Source organism: Gossypium hirsutum, chromosome D13, assembly GCF_007990345.1.
Source record: "Gossypium hirsutum isolate 1008001.06 chromosome D13, Gossypium_hirsutum_v2.1, whole genome shotgun sequence".
In the NCBI taxonomy this organism is placed as follows: Eukaryota; Viridiplantae; Streptophyta; class Magnoliopsida; order Malvales; family Malvaceae; genus Gossypium; species Gossypium hirsutum.
In genome coordinates, this window is record NC_053449.1 from 60015444 (window position 1) to 60034347 (window position 18904).

Sequence of the window (18904 nt, forward strand, 5' to 3'; positions counted from 1 at the left end):
TTAAATTTAACGCTTAACATTTTCAGTTGTTCCACCGATATGTGTTGCTTATCAAGATGAGTTAATTCTCCGGCCATTGCTGAAATCGTACAAATTTTTACGGTTTAAAAAATTTAAAATATATATTTTTTTAAAATTATTTAAAAATAGGGATTTAAGAGAAATTTAAGAGGAACTTGAGAGCAAATTAAGATTAAATATGGATTTGAGAGAAATTTGGAAGGAATTTGAGAGTAAATTGAGAGGAAATTTGAGAGAGGATTAGTTTGTGAAAAAAAAAGGGTGGGAGTATTTATAGTTTTTTTTGGACCATTGGGGGCAACAGTAAAAAAAAAGACCATTGCATTGTTCACGCGCGGGGCAAATCGCGTCCCTAGGAGCGCGCTACACGTCAGTAAATCGCGTCCACGTCAGCCTGCTTTACTGATGTGGACACAAACCGCGCTTACATGGACGCGATTTGCTGCCACGTCAGAAAACTGCGCTGACGTGGACGCGATTTAGGGGAAAAGAGACCATTCCGGTAAATAATAAAATACCAGGCCCATTTCGGTAAATTTTAAAAAATTAGGCTTTTAATGGTAAATTTCCCAATAGTAACAACACCAAATATATATATAAAAAGTGAATTTAAGTTATGGCTTATTAATTGGGTGTTGACTGCTATCGCATGTGTGCATAAAAACAAGCAATTTTAAAGGTGCAATTTTAACTGCAAGTGGACAATATTAGTTATAATATTTACAGTGTCCGATGGAACACTTTAGTATTCTAAAGGGTCGAACCCAAAAGAGTCAGTAATTAAGTAATTCCTAAACCATAAACATGCAATTAAAGGAGTCTAGCTAACTACTCATTAGGAACTATATTACGATAGACCATTCACGAGTTGAATTACGCTAATTAATTACCTAACAACAATGAAGGACTAAATTGTAAATGAAACAAAATATGAAACTAGCAAATTCGAAAAAAATATGATAACAATCAAAGGTTGGTTGATTTCCATAAGGTTATTTAACCTTTGAATTAGGGATCTAAATCACTATTACTCCTAAATTGGTTCAGTTTTACATCTCAGCCTTAACTTTACCAATTTTGACAAATTAGTCCGGTCTATCTCTCGACCCACCAAACTAACCGGGGACTATTAAATTGATGCCCGATAAGATCTCCTCTCAGTCTCACTTATCTTAATTTTCCCTTAGGGTCGTCAATCCTAAGTTTTTAAGTTCATTCGATTTAGTCCAGTTTGTACGATATAGTTCTTGAACCCAAAAATCAATTACCCATCACTTCCATCAACCAACCACTTTGAATTTAGCTACACATAAACATGTTTAAGCAAAAAAACATCCAACAATCATAAAAATTAAGCATAAATGTTAAATGCAAAGAAAATGATAAAGGTTTGGGCTTTTCTTGAAAAAGCTTGAAGGCAATAAAAATGGTAGTAAAGAAAATGTAAAATAGCACTTAAAAATCAGATTTTTAATGGAGAAACAAAAAGGAAACTAAGCTATATTAATACTAAGGATTAAATTGACAATACAAGAAGTTTAAGAGGCTAAGCAAGTAAATAAAGTCTAGTTACAGTAATAACTATGTTAACTAACTACCACAATATAAAGAAAAACCAAAGGGAAGCAGAAAACTAAACCCTAAACTATGAAGAATAAAACATAAACCCTAAAAGATGAAGAGAAAACGAGAAAACTAGGCTAAAGTCTCGTGTCTCGTGTGTTTTCTCTCTGAAGCCAAAACTAAGCTAAAGTCTCATGTCTCGTGTGTCTTCTCTCTGAAGCCAAAAATTTGGCCTTTTTTAGCAGGCACAAAACCATATTTTTGTTGATCAAAATGTCCCTCAGCATGTGTTTTTTATTGTTGTTAAAGTTGGACAAGGACTACCCCTGCAGTCATTTTTTGTCCCATCATGACAGTAGTATCGCGATTCCTTCGTTAGTCTTGAAATGGGGGGTCCTTGGGAGGTTGGGTATCACGATACCATCGTAGATGGCCTCAACCTTTTTCGTTTCAGCATTGTTAAGGGTATCACGACTTCCACGCTTCGATATTGCAATGCCCCATTCTAGGTGATGTTTTCGTTCACGTTTGGGCCACTGTTAACTCCCTACAACACTCAGTCAACCGTTAGGGTTCCTATAACGTATTTGGCCAATCCAGGTCTCAAAAGTAGCGTAAAACACACTAAACTAGAGGTGCTCATGGGTCGAGCCGGGCCAAGCCCAGAAAAATTTTTGGCCTGCATCCTAGGCCGGGCCCGGCCCGACCTGAAATTTTGTCCAGGCCCAGCCCGGGAAAAATTTCCTAAGTCCGAGCCCAACCCAGCCCATTTTTTAATAAACATAAAAAATTTATTTTAAAAATAAAAATAAAAAATATTTTAAAATAAAAATATTTTAAAAATATTTTAAAATAAAAAATATATATTTATTATATATTCGGGCCGGGCCAAAAAAAGTGATGCCTGAGGCCTTTCCCGTTTTCTAAACGGGCCTATTTTTTTACCCAAACCCATATTTCGGGCATATATTTTTACCCGAACCCTCCCATATTTTGAGCGTGTCGCCCGGCCCATGAACACTTCTACACTAAACCACTTCTTAAACCGAAAAGCTAAAACTAAGTACAAGCATGACAAAAACATATAAATTACTCGAGAATAAGCTATTTAAGTGTAATTGGGAGCCTAACTTGACATATCAAATTACAGTAGATCAGATGATCATCTTTTTCAGAAATAGTATGACCTCACATCATAGGTGTAAAAAAATATAAAAAAATTGCTGAAAGATAATAATATTGTGAAAATATTTAAACACGTTTAATATAAATAATTAATGAAGTGAAAAAAAATTATAATCACTGAAAAATAACTAAAAGAAATGAGAAAATAAGAGAAAAAAATTATACGAGAGGACGAGGGAAAATAGAGACGTGATTTTTATTTTTAAAATTTTTATTTAACTCCACTAATTTTTTTATATAAAATTAAATTATTTATTTTTTTATTTGAGTTAGTATTCAATGAATTTGTGATAGACCTGTCCATGAGCCGGGCGGCCCGGCCCGGCCCGACGGCCCGCTCAAAATATGAGAGGGTTCGGGTAAAAATATAGGCCCGAAATATGGGCTTGGGCAAAACGGGCCGGGCCTCGGGCACCACTTTTTTTGCCCGAGCCTGGCCCGGCCCGGCCCGGCCCGAATATAATAAATATATATTTTTATTTTTATTTTTAAATTTTAAAAAAAATTTAAAATATTTTTTATTTTTTTATTTTTAAAATAATTTTTTAATGTTTATTTTAAAAATGGGCCGGGCCGGACTCGGGCTTATGATATTTTTCCCGGGCCGGGCCTGGGCAAAATTTCAGGCCTATATTTCGGGCAAGGTCCGGGCCTAGGAGGTGGGCCGAAAATTTTTTTCCGACCCTGCCCGGCCCATGGACAGGTCTAATTCGTGATATAAACTCAACTTTTTAATATAATTTAAGTTAAAATACTCACAAATTTAAAATTTAATTCTTATATTTTTATTTTTAAGAATTTAATATTTAAATTTTTAAAAATTAAAATTTAAGTTAAATTGTTAAATCTCTTAGTATAATGTAAATACTTGATATAAATTGTATATATATTTAAAAAAATAGTGAATATTTAAAATTTAAATATAAAATTTAAAAAAAAGTTAATTAGCGGTCAGCGAGGTTGTGGTTTTCGTTTGTCCTTCTTCAGATCTGAGGAAGAATAACTAAGGGGGAGAATTTCGTTTTTTAATTTTTCTTTTTAAAAATAATATTTTAATTCCGACATCATCATCATCATCATCAATAATATTTAAAAAAAGAAAAGAAAAAAAAGAAAACAGCTATACGGAAGCTAAAAAACGAATAACATCAAATATGAGCCTAGCAGCTACCTGTTCATCCAAATAAATAAATAAAGGAAAATAATTTTTTCCGACCCTGGGAACATTTATTTTAATTTAATCGTCGTGTAATCTTTTGTTTCCATTAGTTTCGTTTATAAGCGTTTTTAAAATTTTTTTCACGTTTAATAAATAAATAAATAAATTTGTTTTGATTTATTCGATCTCTGTAATTTCATCCGTGACCGGAGAAGATCACAAATTCTTGTGGAAAATCCGCTTTTAGCATTTGTTTTGTTTGGTTGTGAATGGAAAGATAATCGGCGGTGGAATAAGGAAAGGTCAAACATCAGTTTTATTTTTTTTTCCTGAATTTCCATTTCGGTCAAAGAAGAAAAATGTTGTATTTGAAGCAGCCAAGCTCCATTATTTGCAGGTACGATTGTTGTTTGGCAAGAGCAAGGTAAATTTTTGGAACAAGTTATGCAAATTTCTTTCAACGGAAACGAAGAATAATAGAATTTCCGTCGTTAGTGCATGCTATTCTGATAAATTCCCTGAGCCTGGGGCTCGGGGAGATCTGAAGCAAGAGATTGAAAACGGACACCGAAGAAGCTTATCATGGAACCAATTGCAGCAGAAAATAATAGTGATAATATTAACAACAAGGAGAGCTCCTTCCAATTTCAAACGTCTACCTATATGCAGAAATTCAGACTCTATGAAACTTTATCGGTAATTTTTTATCCTTTTTATTATTTGCTTTGATCTCATTGTGATCTCATTGAATTTTGTTCTTAGTAACTTAATTTTTTATGTAATTTTACTGAAAATAGCGTTGTTTTAATGTTGAATTATCAAATTAATGGCTGAACTCTGTTCTGAATAAATTGCGTTGTGATTTTTCTTTCATCAGAATTTTTATATGATTGGAAGGAATAAGAGTAGAACTTATTGGAGAGTATTAAAAATTGACCGGCTTGATCCTTCCGAGCTGAACATTCGTGAAGATTCTACCATTTATACCGAGAGTGAATGTTCTGAGTTGCTGAGGCGAGTCCATGAAGGAAATATATCCACTGGGGGATTGAAATTTGTTACTACTTGTTATGGAATTGTTGGTATGGGTGGTGTAATTTTGTCATTAATTTTTAGAGGAGTAATTCATTTTATGTAAATGCTTATCTAATTATTTATTTTTCTTTTGTGTTTTAGGATTTATTAAATTTTTGGGACCTTACTACTTGCTGCTTATTACGAAACGAAGAAGGATTGGTGTGATTTGTGGTCACAATGTATATGCGGTTTTGAAGAGTGAGATGATTCCCCTCCCAAATTCGACTGTTAACTCGAGTATAAACGACAAGAATGAGATCAGGTCTGCTTCTATTCTATGAGCATTATGCTTTGTCTGCTGCTTGGAAGTCATGAAAATTATGTTGATGATGTTCTTTTCTTATCTTTCTTTATGTTCATTGTTTAAGCTAAGTGTTTTTCTTCTATGCATTTCATGCATGTATATGTTTTAATTTGTATTAATTGTTTTTTTCATTATTTAGATACAAGAAGCTCCTGTGCTCAGTGGATCTTACAAAGGACTTCTTCTTTAGCTATTCATACCATGTTATGCGTAGTCTCCAAAAGAACTTGTGCAATAATGACCCTGACCAAGTTCTTTATGAGACCATGTTTGTTTGGAATGAGTTCTTGACTCGAGGGATCCGCAAGCACCTCAAGAATACTTTATGGACAGTTGCATTGGTGTATGGCTTCTTTAAGCAGGTTAAGTATGCTGCTGATTTGAAATTATAATTTGCAAATTTTTATTTCTGTTTCTGTTGTGCTCCTTAAATGGAAGGTTGCTTCAATGTTTGACATTGAACTATGTGAATGTAGACCACACTTTCTGTATCTGGACGGGATTTGAAACTTACACTCATTGCAAGGCGATCCCGACACTATGCAGGAACCAGGTAAGAGTTATCTGTCATTAGAGGGAAAAAAAAAAGAGCTTAGTTTTGCTAGTGCAGTGCTATGAAGATGAAATAAACTTAGTTACCCTAATTCTGTAATATAGTTTTGGGAGGTTAAGGGTTTATATTTATTGTCTTCATGCGCAACTGAATTGCATTTAGGTATTTGAAACGAGGAGTAAATGAAAAAGGCAGAGTAGCTAATGATGTTGAGACAGAGCAGATTGTCTTTGAGGATGTCTCTGATGGGCTTCCCACACAAATAACTTCAATTGTCCAGAATAGAGGCTCAATCCCACTCTTTTGGTCACAAGAAACTTCACGATTGAATATTAAACCAGATATTATATGTATGTGCTTGTAATCTATGAGAGTACTTCAAGTATTACTGCAGGCATGCTTCCTTTGTTAGGAAAAAAACACTGATCCTTTTCTCTTTTTCCAGTGTCAAAGAAGGACCAAAATTATGAAGCAACCAGACTTCATTTTGAAAATCTTGTTGAGAGATATGGCAATCCTATAATTATTTTGAATTTGATTAAGGTTAGTTTTCATAATATAACCTTGTATCGTTTTAAGGTCTTTCTGCAGCATGCCTTAGTTCCTTTATAAATCAGACTGTTCCATCCCTTTAAAATTATTTCATTCTTTCACAAAATTGCTAAATTTCATAAAGGTATTGCATGTGGCAGAAAATCTTCAAATAGAACCATTTCTACAAGGACAAAGAAGGCCACCTGGGCTTGGGAGTTTATTGATGTAGATATGATATGAGTTATGATTGATTTGATAGTAAGATTCTATATAATTGCTTTTGTGCGATGAGCAGACACAAGAAAAGAAGCCTCGAGAGTCAATTCTTCGTCAAGAATTTGCGCATGTGATTGATTTTATCAATAAAGATATGTCGGAAGAGACTTGTTTGAGGTTCCTTCATTGGGATCTACACAAACATTTTCGGAGGTATATGTCCTAATCCTTTTATTCTCCACAGGAACTTGCATGTATTTTTACTTTTCTTATTCTTCCATTTCTGTTTGCTCTTTGGTATTATTCATTTTTATTTTGAGTTTTCCTAACCAGCTTAAAAACTTATATTTTTGTTTCTTCCAGCCAAGCGACAAATGTTTTGCTACTTTTGGGTAAAGTGGCTGCATATGCATTAACACTAACAGGTTCCTTTTATTGCCGGGTGACGTCGACCATGAGACCTGACGAGTGTACGGCTTGGCCTTCCTCTGAGTAAGATTTTAATTTTTAATAACTTCCACTTTTGTATAAGAAATGTTTGGAAATATGGTTGTAATTAGCTTTCTAGTTATGATTCTTTTGATGTGGGAAAATAACTTGACTGAAAAGAGCATGTAGTCCAGATGGCAAATACAACCTCTCTCTCAGTTAAGTAGTTATATTTTTTAGACCCCGTCATGAGTTAGTATTTCAAATTGTCAGGTCTTAGATTCTTGTATTAGGTAAATACTTGGCTTTATGCATTACTTATGGCTTTTTATCTTACAGTAATGGTGAGAATCATTTATTTATTTATTTATGTTTTTCTTTTTTGCTATGTTTTGAAAATGGATTTTGATTTTCATAATATGAGCAGGAATATTGATGATGGTGACATGTCACCCCCAAAATGCTGTGACAATGTTAACGAGGGTGCTTACAGATTGGAGGGGAATCATTCTGGTGATAATAATACTGCTAATGGAAATCATTCTGTCAAGCCTCCCACTTTCCAAAGAGGTGTGCTTAGGACCAACTGCATAGATTGTCTGGATCGCACTAATGTTGCGCAATATGCATATGGATTGGCTGCTCTTGGGTATCAGCTTAATACTTTAGGCGTTAAAGATACCCCGAAGATAGACCTTGACGATCCTTTGGCAGATGAATTAATGGTTTTTTATGAGAGAATGGGTGACACACTTGCACACCAATACAGTGGTTCTGCAGCTCACAATAAGGTAATTCCAACTTCCAGTGCTATTTGCAACTACATACATTCTCCAAAATTGGAATAGGAGAGGCTTCTTTAGTTGCTGTATCTTTGGTTTGCATTTTTCTTTCTTTCTTTTTCTTTTCTTGGTTGAATCTGGCGTTGCCAAATATTCCTGGTGCATTTGGAATTTAATGTCATTGATGTAGGCTTCTTTACAATTAATCTTGAATTTATTCAGGAACCACATTATTGACAAATTTTGGTAGAAAATAACATTGGCTATTTTGCTAGAGTTCAAAGCTCCCCGCTTTCAACCAATCATAAATGCTTTCTATGCTCCATGATTTTCTCTTTCTGATTTGACAGCGAGAAATTATTGTAGGCATGGTCTAACTTCACTTATTTTGAAATAATAAAAAGTAAAAATCAATAACCATTGAGAATTTTATGTGGTTGTTATATCTGCACTTGAGAAGTGATGGTCAATGGATGATGGCAAGAAATAGTAATTGCATTGGTTGTTTAGACACTCATTCTGGTATCAGAATTTAGTTCTAATACAAGCCTTAGTTTTCTTTTCTTTTCCTACGCAGGTATTCTCAGAGAGACGGGGTCAGTGGAGAGCAGCAACCCAGTCCCAGGAGTTCTTTAGAACTCTTCAAAGATATTATAGCAATGCATATATGGATGCACAGAAACAAGATGCAATTAATTTGTAAGTTACAATCTTTGTTGTATTACTTCTTAGGTGAAAATCGATGGCTGCCTTACTTAGCACTGAATGATATTTGAGTATCATGTTCTGCAAACTGGAAGTATGCATGAAATTTGCCTGTTTTGGGTTAATACATCCTACCGCAATGGAATTAAAGACTTACATTATTTGGTTTGGATTTTAGTCAATTTGACAATTCAGTTGTAATTTTTTTCCTAATTCTTTTCTAAAGTACGTGCTATTAATAAGATCTTAAGCAAAATTTGAATAATTCCTCTTGCAGATTCCTCGGGAATTTCCAACCCCAGCCTGGAAAACCTGCTCTTTGGGAATTGGATTCAAATCAGCATTACGGGTAAGAAATTGGGATACAATTGTGGATGAAGATGGAAGGTGGCTTTATTTTTAAAAAATATTGAAATGTATTCATTGAGGCATGAAGTGTGACCACAGACATCATTCATTGTTCCTGGGATTATGCATCTTTCTGTTTCTATTTTTGAATGCTCAACTTTTTTGTTGTTTCAAAAATTCTGGTTATGGGGGCTTGATTTGAGTTTTGACAGTAAGCTGGTACGAGCAGCCCATTAGGACTTGTGAGAATGCAAGTCCAAACAGTTGTATCACTGTGCTACCATCTGGTATAGATATGTCGTCATAAATCTTGTTGCCCTAGGGAATGTGGATGTACTAAATTCCCTGGCTTTGTTTGTTTAGTGATGGATGGTTTTACCCCATTGAAGTTTTAAATATAACTTTCCTGGAGAAGCTTTTCTTCATTAAAGTCTTTATACGGAGTCTTTCTGGAAGTGATGGTCAGACTTGCTGTTATGTTTGATTGGTTTTACCTGCCTATTATTATTTCTCATTAAAGTTTTAATTTTCCAAAATGAATGTATTCTTGGTCGCTATGATGGGTTGATGGTGCTCCTTTCACTGCATGCATTCTGTTGCTTCGGTCACCAGTTTTGAGAAAAAAAGTCTACGATCCTTGTTCACGGTTTTACATGCTTGATATGACATAATGAAATAATAGGTGATATGATGCTGGTTTATCAACATTTTATTTGCATTTGATTTTCTTCTTCATTTTGGTTTTTGATTTCCTATTTTGTCATCTGTTTATTTTGCCTACTCAGTCTGACGCCTGGGAAGAGGATCTCACTGCTTTTATCTGTTCACTTTCTAATCCTTATTGTCAGGTCATTTTTTCCAAGATCTCTTTCTGATGGAAGCATTCTTCGTCAAAGTGAGTCGCCTATGTCAGCCAGGAATGACAAGCAAGAGAAACTTACCAACTCAACTTTGCCTAATCGATCACAAGGAGCAAGTAATGGCCATTCAGAGTCATCACCTGAGATTTCAACTTGTGGAAGAGATATATCATATTCAAGGTTCCTTGCTTTCCATTCTCATTGTTGCATGTCCTCTACTTGGAAGTGTCATTTGTTTCTAATTGATGGCCATAGCTATCTATTCTCCATGGGAGATGAGATGGATTCTGTGGTTTTTTTTGTATGGATCCTTTAATCTGCATGTTTGGCCGTGCTACTGTTTATATCAATGCTTTCATAAATTTAAGTATTGTTTAAAACTTGCTGCACGATTCAGATTGGAACCATCTGTTTTATGGTTTACTGTATTAACGATTCTCATGTAGCATTTTGTATTTATGGTTGTTCCATTAAATTTTTGATTGATCTGGTTCAGGTATACGCCCTCAATGCCCCAAAGGCAGCTGTTCGGACAGGTGCAAATCGACCGCTCCCTTGGATCTGACAATATTTGCTCCGAACATGGGGATGGATTCAGCTGTTCTAACTTTGTTGACATAGACTGGCTTTCATCTGCCGGAAATTCATGCGATGGCGAACCATTCGAGAGGTACTTTTTCATTTTCTATAATCCATGTATGTTCTAAAGCTTGATCCTCGATGCTACAGTAGCATGAGATGTTCGCATAGAAAATGCATAAACCTTTAGCTCTATGGTATTTTCTGTTGTACACTTGTCCTCAATCCTGCCACATATTTTCCATTCATGAATCAAGATAGAGTTTAGTACCATAATGTCTAACAAGGATGCACACGCACAAAAAGGGCATTGTTAATACACGGCTTGCTCAATGTTGTACATGGAAGTTAAGGGTAGATATTCTGCATTTTTTAGACTAATAAGCCAGTTTTCTCAATTTTTAATCGCTATAAACTATGTTACTCTGTGACTCAGGTGTGTGTGCTAGATATGAATACGTGTCCGACAAGAATTTATTCAAAATTTTAATAGTTTTATGTTATTTAGAGGGTCATATTCATATACCCATATCTGGATATGCATCAGCCACAGGTGCTTAAAAGAAAAATGAAGAGTCGGAGCAACAAAGACTACAAACAGTATAAATTTTCCTCATTGACATGGATATTTTGCAGGTCACTAGTGCTCACAAGCTCTCTAGTTGATGGCCGTTCATCTGAAAATGTTGTCAATGGAATATTAGGCGAAACAACCCCATCCACCTGTGAAAACGGATCGAGTATGAAGGTTTGTACTCGTAATAGTGGTAGAAAGTTCTTGACATATTACTAAACATGTTACAACTTAGGGTACCAGGAAAGGCAGCTATGAATTTGTTGTTTATACACCAGATAATGGCTAACCTTTGTTTTATATTATGTAGGAAACACAGCAGAAAGGAACCAAGCTATCCTTTGCTGATATGCCAAATTCCAATGTTCCTGAGCAATTATCCGATAGTTTTGTGCAGTGGGTAAATGACGGACAGATGCTTTGCCATTAAAGTTTTGCTCGTTTTCGGTACCAAAAGTTGAGCGAGAAGCAGAACCAGCTATTCGAGTACTCGGTACGTAAGATATCCTCCTCAAGCACTCATTTTGGCCGCTCATGTATGTCTACAAACATTAATTCCTACAAAAGGAAAAGAGTAAATAGTCAACAGTTAAAAAAGAAATGCTTTCAGAAGCTCATCCATTCTTCTAATTCCTTCTTAGGGTTTTTCAGTTTTGTAAATATATATTTTTTCCCCTTCGCTTTTCAAGGAGCTCCAATTCTAGGATTTCAGATCATTGATTCTTTGTTTCCTTTTTCGGCTATACCCCCATGAAACCTAACATTGCAGTTCAAAAAGACCTGGCAATTGGTGTAATCGTGTCGTGTGTGTATTTTGTTATATCATAATCATGTTTAAGATATTTTATATTTATATAAATTTTGATATTGAAACCTTATATAAATTTTGAAACATTGTTCTGCCTTTTTTGGATATAATGTATAAAACTACCCATAGTCTCTCACTAATCCTTAAATAGGAAGATAACATGTTCTCTTGCACTGAAAGTGTTATTAATCATGGTTAAAGATGTCATTATCATGCTTATTGAAAGTAAGTTTGGACGTAAAAATGTAATTACACAATTACATAATTTTAAATTTTAAAAAGTTTATTATTAAAATTAACATTCAAGGTCACTCAACATCAAAAAAATTATAAAATAATTATTGAATTGTTTGAAAGCTTATATGTTTTTGTCTTTTGGTTAAAATAAGTATAAAACATATAAAAAAAATACATTACTAATGTTTATTTTCTTTATTTTAATAATTCAAAAATATATATTATTTATTTTGGTTAATATAAAAAATAATAGTTCAAAAAATACATTACTAATAAAAAAAAATATAATATATAATATTGATTTCGGTTAATTACTCGATTTTGAACCAAATGAATTGATAATCGAAATTTTAAAAAATCATTAACCGACAATTAAATTCGATTACCATTAAAGATGGTTGGTTCTGATATGAAGGTTCTTGATTGTTGAAATAGTAGGAACTTGGTTGATGACCATGGAATTAGCCATTACATGCTGCAACAGGAGAGCAATTGAATAACAACTTATTCCAAAGCATCAACCCCTTAAATAATTGTACCTAATGCTAGTTCTGACCTCAAGTTGCTTGGCTTGATGGAGTCTCACAGTAGCATGGAACAATAATAAAATCAACTTCACTAAGAGAAAAGATATACTATGACAAAAAAATCAATATGACTTATTCAATCCAGTCATTAAGAAATGAGAAATATTTGAACCGATTAACAAATCAATTGAGTCGATAAAAAACTGGATTGAATCTCGAGAATTAGAAGTCTGATCGGTTTAACCTCTCATATGATCTTTTCAATATTGTCAAAAATCATCCGTCAATTTTTTGCAAAACATTTTAAAGGTAAAAAAGTTGACATGGCAACAGGGGTTAAATGACAACATAAACCCTATTTAATCAAATATAACAAAGAATCAATAGCTGTAAAACATTTTTTTTTTCTTTTTTACAAATGCAGGAGATTTGAAATCAAATTCCAACCCATCCATGACTTTTTATCAGAAGGGTTAACGAAGTTGAGTTCAAACATCTCTTTGCTAAGATGTTCACCTGACTCACAAAACCCAACCAGCTTGGCCACCAACTCGGCACTCTCTTGCACATGTTGCATGTTCAATGGGTCAGTCCATAATTTGTTAACCAATTGCAGTCTCCTTTGTTTGCCTACTGCTGGAACATCCCATTTCAAATACAGCAATTCCCTTTCTTCTACTGTCAGTTTTGAGCTCACCCTCTTTGCTAGATACTCTCTTTCTTGCTTCAGTGCTTTGATACTGCAAATTTTCAACACCATACAACAACAACAACATGAGTATGGCTGTATTTGGAGTGTGCTTAAAGGGTTATATTTCTATATGCATGTCTACATATGCGTTCGACATGAGGGTCAAACATGGTTAAGAGTTTTCATACAAGGAACAATCATGGACACAAGTCTCAATCTACGGGTAGTAGAAACGACTTAACTAACCTTGATGCAACTAAACCTGCAGGTTCATCGCCTAAAAGAGCTGGGCTAGCATTGCCAAGCTCTGCAAACTGCTGTTCCAACCATGTCAACCTTCTAAGCTCAACTTCCATATATATCTGATCAGCTGGGTCTCCCCTGAACAGCAAATAAAACTGTGTTCGATGTATAATTGAAACATGGCACAAGTGCCATAACATGACAATCTGCTTCCTTTGATCCTCGAACACCATGTGCCATGGCATCGGAGATTGAAGATCACTTTCTGCATCATCTGTTTCAGACTCCTTTGCTTCTTCCAGCTCCAACACCTAAGCAATGGTGGAGTTAGAGACATTTTTTTCGAACAAAATATCAATAACAAGATGTTTAAGTGTTAAAGAGTTCTCACCTGGCAAACCAGAAGCTGCTTCTGATATTGTAGCTTTGCAACTCGTTCTTTCAACTCAGTGACGTAAGCTCTGATGCTGCGTATGTTCTCCTCAGCTGCATTCTTGAACATCCTCTGCATTTTCTTAACATCAACTGAATTGGTTTGCTTCGTAGACGGAGTTCCCTCTCTAGATGAGACCTGTCTAGCATCAGCCTTTGAAGGAGGAGTTTTAAACGAGCCAGGCGATTTATGGCTGCGAGAGGAGACATTTTCATTATCCTCAGGGGCCTTGTTCTCAATATCTTGTTCCATTATCTTATGAGAAGAAGATAATGGCGAGCATGGAGCCCTTATTATATTTTGCATGTTCGTGCTGTTCTTCAACGTGAAAGGAAGAATTTTCTTTTTCTTCATCTGGGTCTTAAACTCCGGCGTCTCTTCACCATTCGAAATAGATGAAACCAGAATGTCTATAGATTTCTGAACATTCTCAAGCTTCTTCTCTAATGATTCAATAGTGCACCCTTGAGAGTTTAACCGAGTAATCTCTTCTTTCAAGTTAGCCCCATTCCCTATCATAACATCTTCAGGAATAGAACTAATTGCCTGCATATCCTTGATTTCGAACAGCATCTTTGCTATTGCTTCAGCAGTTTCTTTATTCCCTAATCTATGGGAAGAAACTTCTTTATGTAGTACTTCAAGTGCCCGATTTGCTTCCTCACCAAGCTGTCTCTGTCGCTGCTCGAGCTTCCGAATTTCATGCACAAGCATGGATGGATCTGTCGATGTGGTTGACTGCCTTAGTGTCGAATATCTTATAACTGTTTTCCTAGGCCGAGCATCCGGAGAGCCTGGAACCGGTTCACTATCAAAAAAGAGACATCTAACTCCTTTGCTAGAAGGTCCACGTTGATTCAATCCCTGGAAACAACATAACAAGATTGAGAATTACAAAATGATGGAACTGAACATTAGTGTCAGACACAGGTATACTTAAAAGAATGAAAAATCCTAGTAACATATGACACGATAGTTGGCTAATATTTACCTTTTGTACCTTGCGTGCTTTTCTTTCTTGTTCTAGCTGGGAATGTGCAATGTCTCTCTGGCGCTTTAACTCTTCCATTTCCCTCTCCATCTGTAAGTTATCTTTTAACAGTTAAATTACAAAAACCACAATAATCCTTGTTCTAACAACTCTCATAAAGAAGTGTTCATTTTTTTCCTGCTTTCTTCATAGAACATAAGGAAGAATCGGAGTAATGTAATCTATACCTCTTGGATTTTCAACTCCTTTTCCATCAATAAAGATTGTAAGCATGAGGCAGAAGTAGGCTCCGGAGTTCGTAGTTTAGCTTCAAGTCTTGCCACTTCTTTCTGCAAATGCTTTACTAATCTTTTGTCTGAAATAATCTGCAAAGAGAGCTCAGAAAGAATAATAAAGAAGTTTGTCAGAAACAATTTAAGTTATCAGAATGAAGAGCACAATGTGCCATGCAGAATGCATCATACAAAGTGATACTCTGTTACTTGAACCTAGTTGTTTGCGATATGGGTACGTGTGCTATGCAGATATCACATGCCCTTGTCAGACACGGATACTTAAACAGGAAGTCAGAACAACATAGATGATACATCAAATTTGTGAAGCTATTTGGCACACCAAGCTGACATGTATACCTAATATTGTTTGTTTATAAGCATGCTTTAAACATGTAACTCGATAGAATAGTTTCATCAAAAGCAGAAAATCTAGATCAGAGTTCCTTAACCAAATAATCCCCCTAGAACAAAACAGAGCTAAGTGTCATCTACGACATGGAGTAGATCTACCTGTACATATGTTTTCTTATACTCTACCGTTCTCTACTCTAGTGTAAGCAATCCAATAATATAACATACAGAAATTGGAACATACTAATTTTTGCTAGTTATATTTATGATCTTACCATGTTTACATGAGCATTGTTGATTACTTCCTTTGCACTAGTTGCGAAAGTGAGAGTATTCCTAGTTTGCTCCACATGACTTAAAGCTGGACTTATCGTACATATGATAGCTGTTCGAGCGTTCCCCCCAAGTGAGTTCTGCAGTATTCGTGTAAGTTTTGAATCTCTATATGGTATGTGACCACTTTTTTTTCCACCACTGCTACAAAACAAACCAAGTAAACCTGTGAGGCTGTGACCCCCAGTTTCCTAAAAAAACATACGTTTCGTGTGGAAGTGTCTTTCACGGATGAGATGGATTTAGCCTACCTTAGCTTTCTAATCACTGTTGTGAGTGTCAACAAGCTGCGATTAATATGACTACCTTCCTTTAATCTTACACCATCAGCATTTGTCTGAGAGACACGTTCACTCCCTGCGAGGTCTACAAGATTCTGCAATATTTGTCTTTTGGTTAAACTAATAATTTTTTACGAAGAACGTAAAAAACAGCACAACAAAGAATTATTAAACATACCAAACTTGCTAAGAAAGACTTCACACATTCTGCATTTTCCCGAAGACTACTTTCAATTGTCTGCAAAGAGTAATGATCCAAGCACAGCAAGATTTCACTTCACTCATGGAATATAATTTTCATGCACAAAACATGAGCAAAATGAGCAAGCTTGTAGGTGAGAGAGAGAGAGAGGCACTTTGGTTGATTAAAAGACAAATCTAAAATATAAACTTTGTATCCATATAACCAACTTCTAGTAGGACTGAACATAAAAAAAAGTCGAGAAAACAGAAGATCGATTTCTGGTTTGGTTTTTAGTTCATAAGTTAAAAAGAAGGTAATTATTCGAACCAAACTATTTTTTTAGTTTTTATAATATCAAATAAATCTTTTATTCCTAAATAAGTTAAAGAACCCTAATAAAAGTTTAAAATGAAGGAGGAAGAAGTAATAGTTCTGTCTTACCAGCCTGATAATCTGATGAGACCTTGAGCTTTTATCGTTCAAAGCTGTTTCTCCCACCTGCCGTTGTGCTGCAGAATTAAGTATAAAATGTTCATGATTACGCACAAGTGTATGTCATTTTAACTAACAAGATAGATAAATAAATAAATGAATAATTACATCTAATAATTATAAAATTACCTTCACAAATGCCAATTAAGTGCTTCAAATGCTGGCTGTCCTTGACCACTTCTTCAACAAGTTTTTCCACAATGGTACCTTTCTGCATTTTGCAAAAAATAAAGTTTCAAGCAGGAAAAACTAAAAGAAAGGATTCATTTTAGTAAAGCTATTTTTATGTACCTCAGGATCATCCAAAAGTCTTAAGCAACCAGAATCACGATTCAAAAGGTCTACAACTGTCTCATTGTAAATCTCCATTGCAGAAAGTTTCAAAACAAATTCTCTCTCCTGAGTCTGTATGATTGAGATTCTTAAAAGTTATGATAACGAGCAAAAAACAGAACACAGTTATTTACTTATCAAATTGTAACTTACATTTTTTATGTGTTCATAGATATCCTTCACAGCATTTTCAGTAATTCCTCTCATTGTGAATGTCTTCCCACTACTTGTCTGCCCATATGCAAAGATTGTTGCTGTACAATGAAAAAAGGTATTAAACACCATTTTTTTCAAGGCTGCTTGGTTCTAATGACTACGAAAAGAGAAGCAAATTTAAATCTAACCATTAATTCCTGTAAGAGCAGATAAGGCAACATCCTTAGCCCCATCTTCGTAAACCTTTCGAGTAGAGCTCGATGGATCAAATACTCTATCTGCCACATTTATTTTAGCCAAAGTTAGAAAAGAAACATTAATGAAAGAACTTAATTCTCACTTTCTCAGCAACCAATCAAACCTATGTTACTCAAACTTGGGTATTTCTAGCATATACCATTATATGTCTAACATGGCTATATTCAAATATTTCTAAGTTTTGAGACTATAGAGAGAACACCGGTAGAAAAATGAAAAGTGGAGCAACATATATCAATCCCCCAATCCACCCACCCGCCATTTCTTAATTCCTCATTCATTTAGTAGACCTGTCAATTGGGCGGGTTGAGTTAATTTTTGGTTGAATCAATCTCAATCGGGTTAGTTTTGATTTTAAGATTCTTTGGAACATTTCAGTTCCGGTTTTTTTTGGTTTCAGACCATTTCAGGTTAGAATCAGTTTCAGGTTTTTTGGATTCAGACCGTTTTGGATTAATATCAGTTTCCATTTTTTGGATTCGAACCGTTCGAGCGCGTTTGGGTTTGATGGTCAAGTTTTCAACGTCTGGTCAAATCAAATCGAGTTCATCAAGTTTGGGTTCAGGTTGATGATGTGAGTTTCGCGCTCAGATAATAAAAATATCGAAAAACCAGAACATCATTTAAAATGCAGAGCAAATTTACAATAATATGAGAGATAAGATACCAAAGCTGTACTGATTAGCGGGACGTTCATGATTAGGATTCTTGAAAACGATGGTATGGTCATCCACACAATCCCAAGCAATAAGATCATACATTGCTTGTTCTCTCTGATTCAACGGTCGCATCCGAACCGTCACCAGAATCTTCTCCTCCCGAACCTTAGGTCCTCCTCCGGGAGTCATCGCTGGAGTCCTTTGTACCTTACACAACGGCGTGGCTGGTGTCCCAACCATCTTCCAATCTAATCTCACTGTAAAATACACATAAAAAGAATATACGCTTTTAAAAGAAAAAAACTAATCGGAATCAGCTTAAAGAACTTCAAGATTCTAATCCAAAATCCATCAAGGAAAATAGATCAAACATTAAATATCAGTGAGATCAAACATCTATAAAAGGTAATATTTTTAATTTGCTTTCCATTTTTTGCTATTTTCACTTTAAATCTAACCTTTTCACAACGATCCAACCAAATAAAAATAGAAACACTTACAGTCAAATCCAAATTCTTCGTAAATTCCAGTTCTTGAAAATCAAGATTTCAACAAATGCAGATAAACACACACGCGATATATTAGTGGAATTCAAACTCAAATGCTCTCATTTAGCGTTTGTAAGTAATGATAGTTTTTTTTTTCTTTTTTGGATTTTGTTCTGTAAAAGAAAGAAGAAGAAGAACGAGGCAATGTAACGGATACTTTATTTATTTTGTTTTTTACTTTAATATTTTTTCCGTTCTGTGCGCGGCGCACCTGA

The 18904-nt window shown here is 35.0% G+C and overlaps 2 protein-coding genes across 3 annotated transcripts; one reads left to right on the top strand and one right to left on the bottom strand.

The window, feature by feature from the left end:
• Positions 1 to 3892: 3892 nt before the first annotated feature.
• LOC121225184 (phosphoinositide phosphatase SAC3) lies at positions 3893 to 11767 on the top strand. The gene is made up of 17 exons (XM_041109369.1): positions 3893 to 4230; positions 4326 to 4624; positions 4806 to 5010; positions 5105 to 5267; positions 5449 to 5671; positions 5786 to 5862; positions 6025 to 6212; positions 6308 to 6405; positions 6692 to 6825; positions 6976 to 7104; positions 7469 to 7832; positions 8401 to 8522; positions 8806 to 8877; positions 9725 to 9916; positions 10233 to 10406; positions 10952 to 11063; positions 11200 to 11767. Exons 2-17 carry the CDS (start codon positions 4511 to 4513, stop codon positions 11317 to 11319), a joined length of 2487 nt encoding a protein of 828 aa, XP_040965303.1. The 5' UTR covers positions 3893 to 4230; positions 4326 to 4510; the 3' UTR covers positions 11320 to 11767.
• A 926-nt stretch (positions 11768 to 12693) lies between these two features.
• LOC121225185 (kinesin-like protein KIN-7B) lies at positions 12694 to 18904 on the bottom strand. 2 transcript variants are annotated; one of them, XM_041109372.1, is made up of 15 exons: positions 18642 to 18904; positions 18150 to 18398; positions 17413 to 17502; positions 17222 to 17322; positions 17027 to 17140; positions 16865 to 16946; positions 16685 to 16752; positions 16238 to 16297; positions 16030 to 16154; positions 15721 to 15919; positions 15047 to 15184; positions 14820 to 14909; positions 13787 to 14692; positions 13399 to 13706; positions 12694 to 13201 (listed from the first exon to the last, which is right to left on the bottom strand). In XM_041109372.1, exons 2-15 carry the CDS (start codon positions 18379 to 18381, stop codon positions 12874 to 12876), a joined length of 2841 nt encoding a protein of 946 aa, XP_040965306.1. In that variant the 5' UTR covers positions 18382 to 18398; positions 18642 to 18904; the 3' UTR covers positions 12694 to 12873. The 2 variants fall into 2 exon arrangements, with proteins under 2 accessions (XP_040965306.1, XP_040965304.1); XM_041109370.1 differs by having other exon boundaries at positions 15721 to 15922.

Excerpts from the sequence above, each read along its gene's own strand:
- LOC121225184 (XM_041109369.1), top strand. The coding sequence starts at position 4,511 with ATGGAACCAATTGCAGCAGAAAATAATAGTGATAATATTAACAACAAG. Across the intron at positions 5,672-5,785 it reads TGTATGGCTTCTTTAAGCAG|ACCACACTTTCTGTATCTGG; the intron begins GTTAAGTATGCT and ends ATGTGAATGTAG. Across the intron at positions 10,407-10,951 it reads GATGGCGAACCATTCGAGAG|GTCACTAGTGCTCACAAGCT; the intron begins GTACTTTTTCAT and ends GATATTTTGCAG.
- LOC121225185 (XM_041109370.1), bottom strand. The coding sequence starts at position 18,381 with ATGGTTGGGACACCAGCCACGCCGTTGTGTAAGGTACAAAGGACTCCA. Across the intron at positions 17,503-18,149 it reads CGCTAATCAGTACAGCTTTG|ATAGAGTATTTGATCCATCG; the intron begins GTATCTTATCTC and ends TAAATGTGGCAG. Across the intron at positions 16,947-17,026 it reads GACTTTTGGATGATCCTGAG|AAAGGTACCATTGTGGAAAA; the intron begins GTACATAAAAAT and ends TGCAAAATGCAG.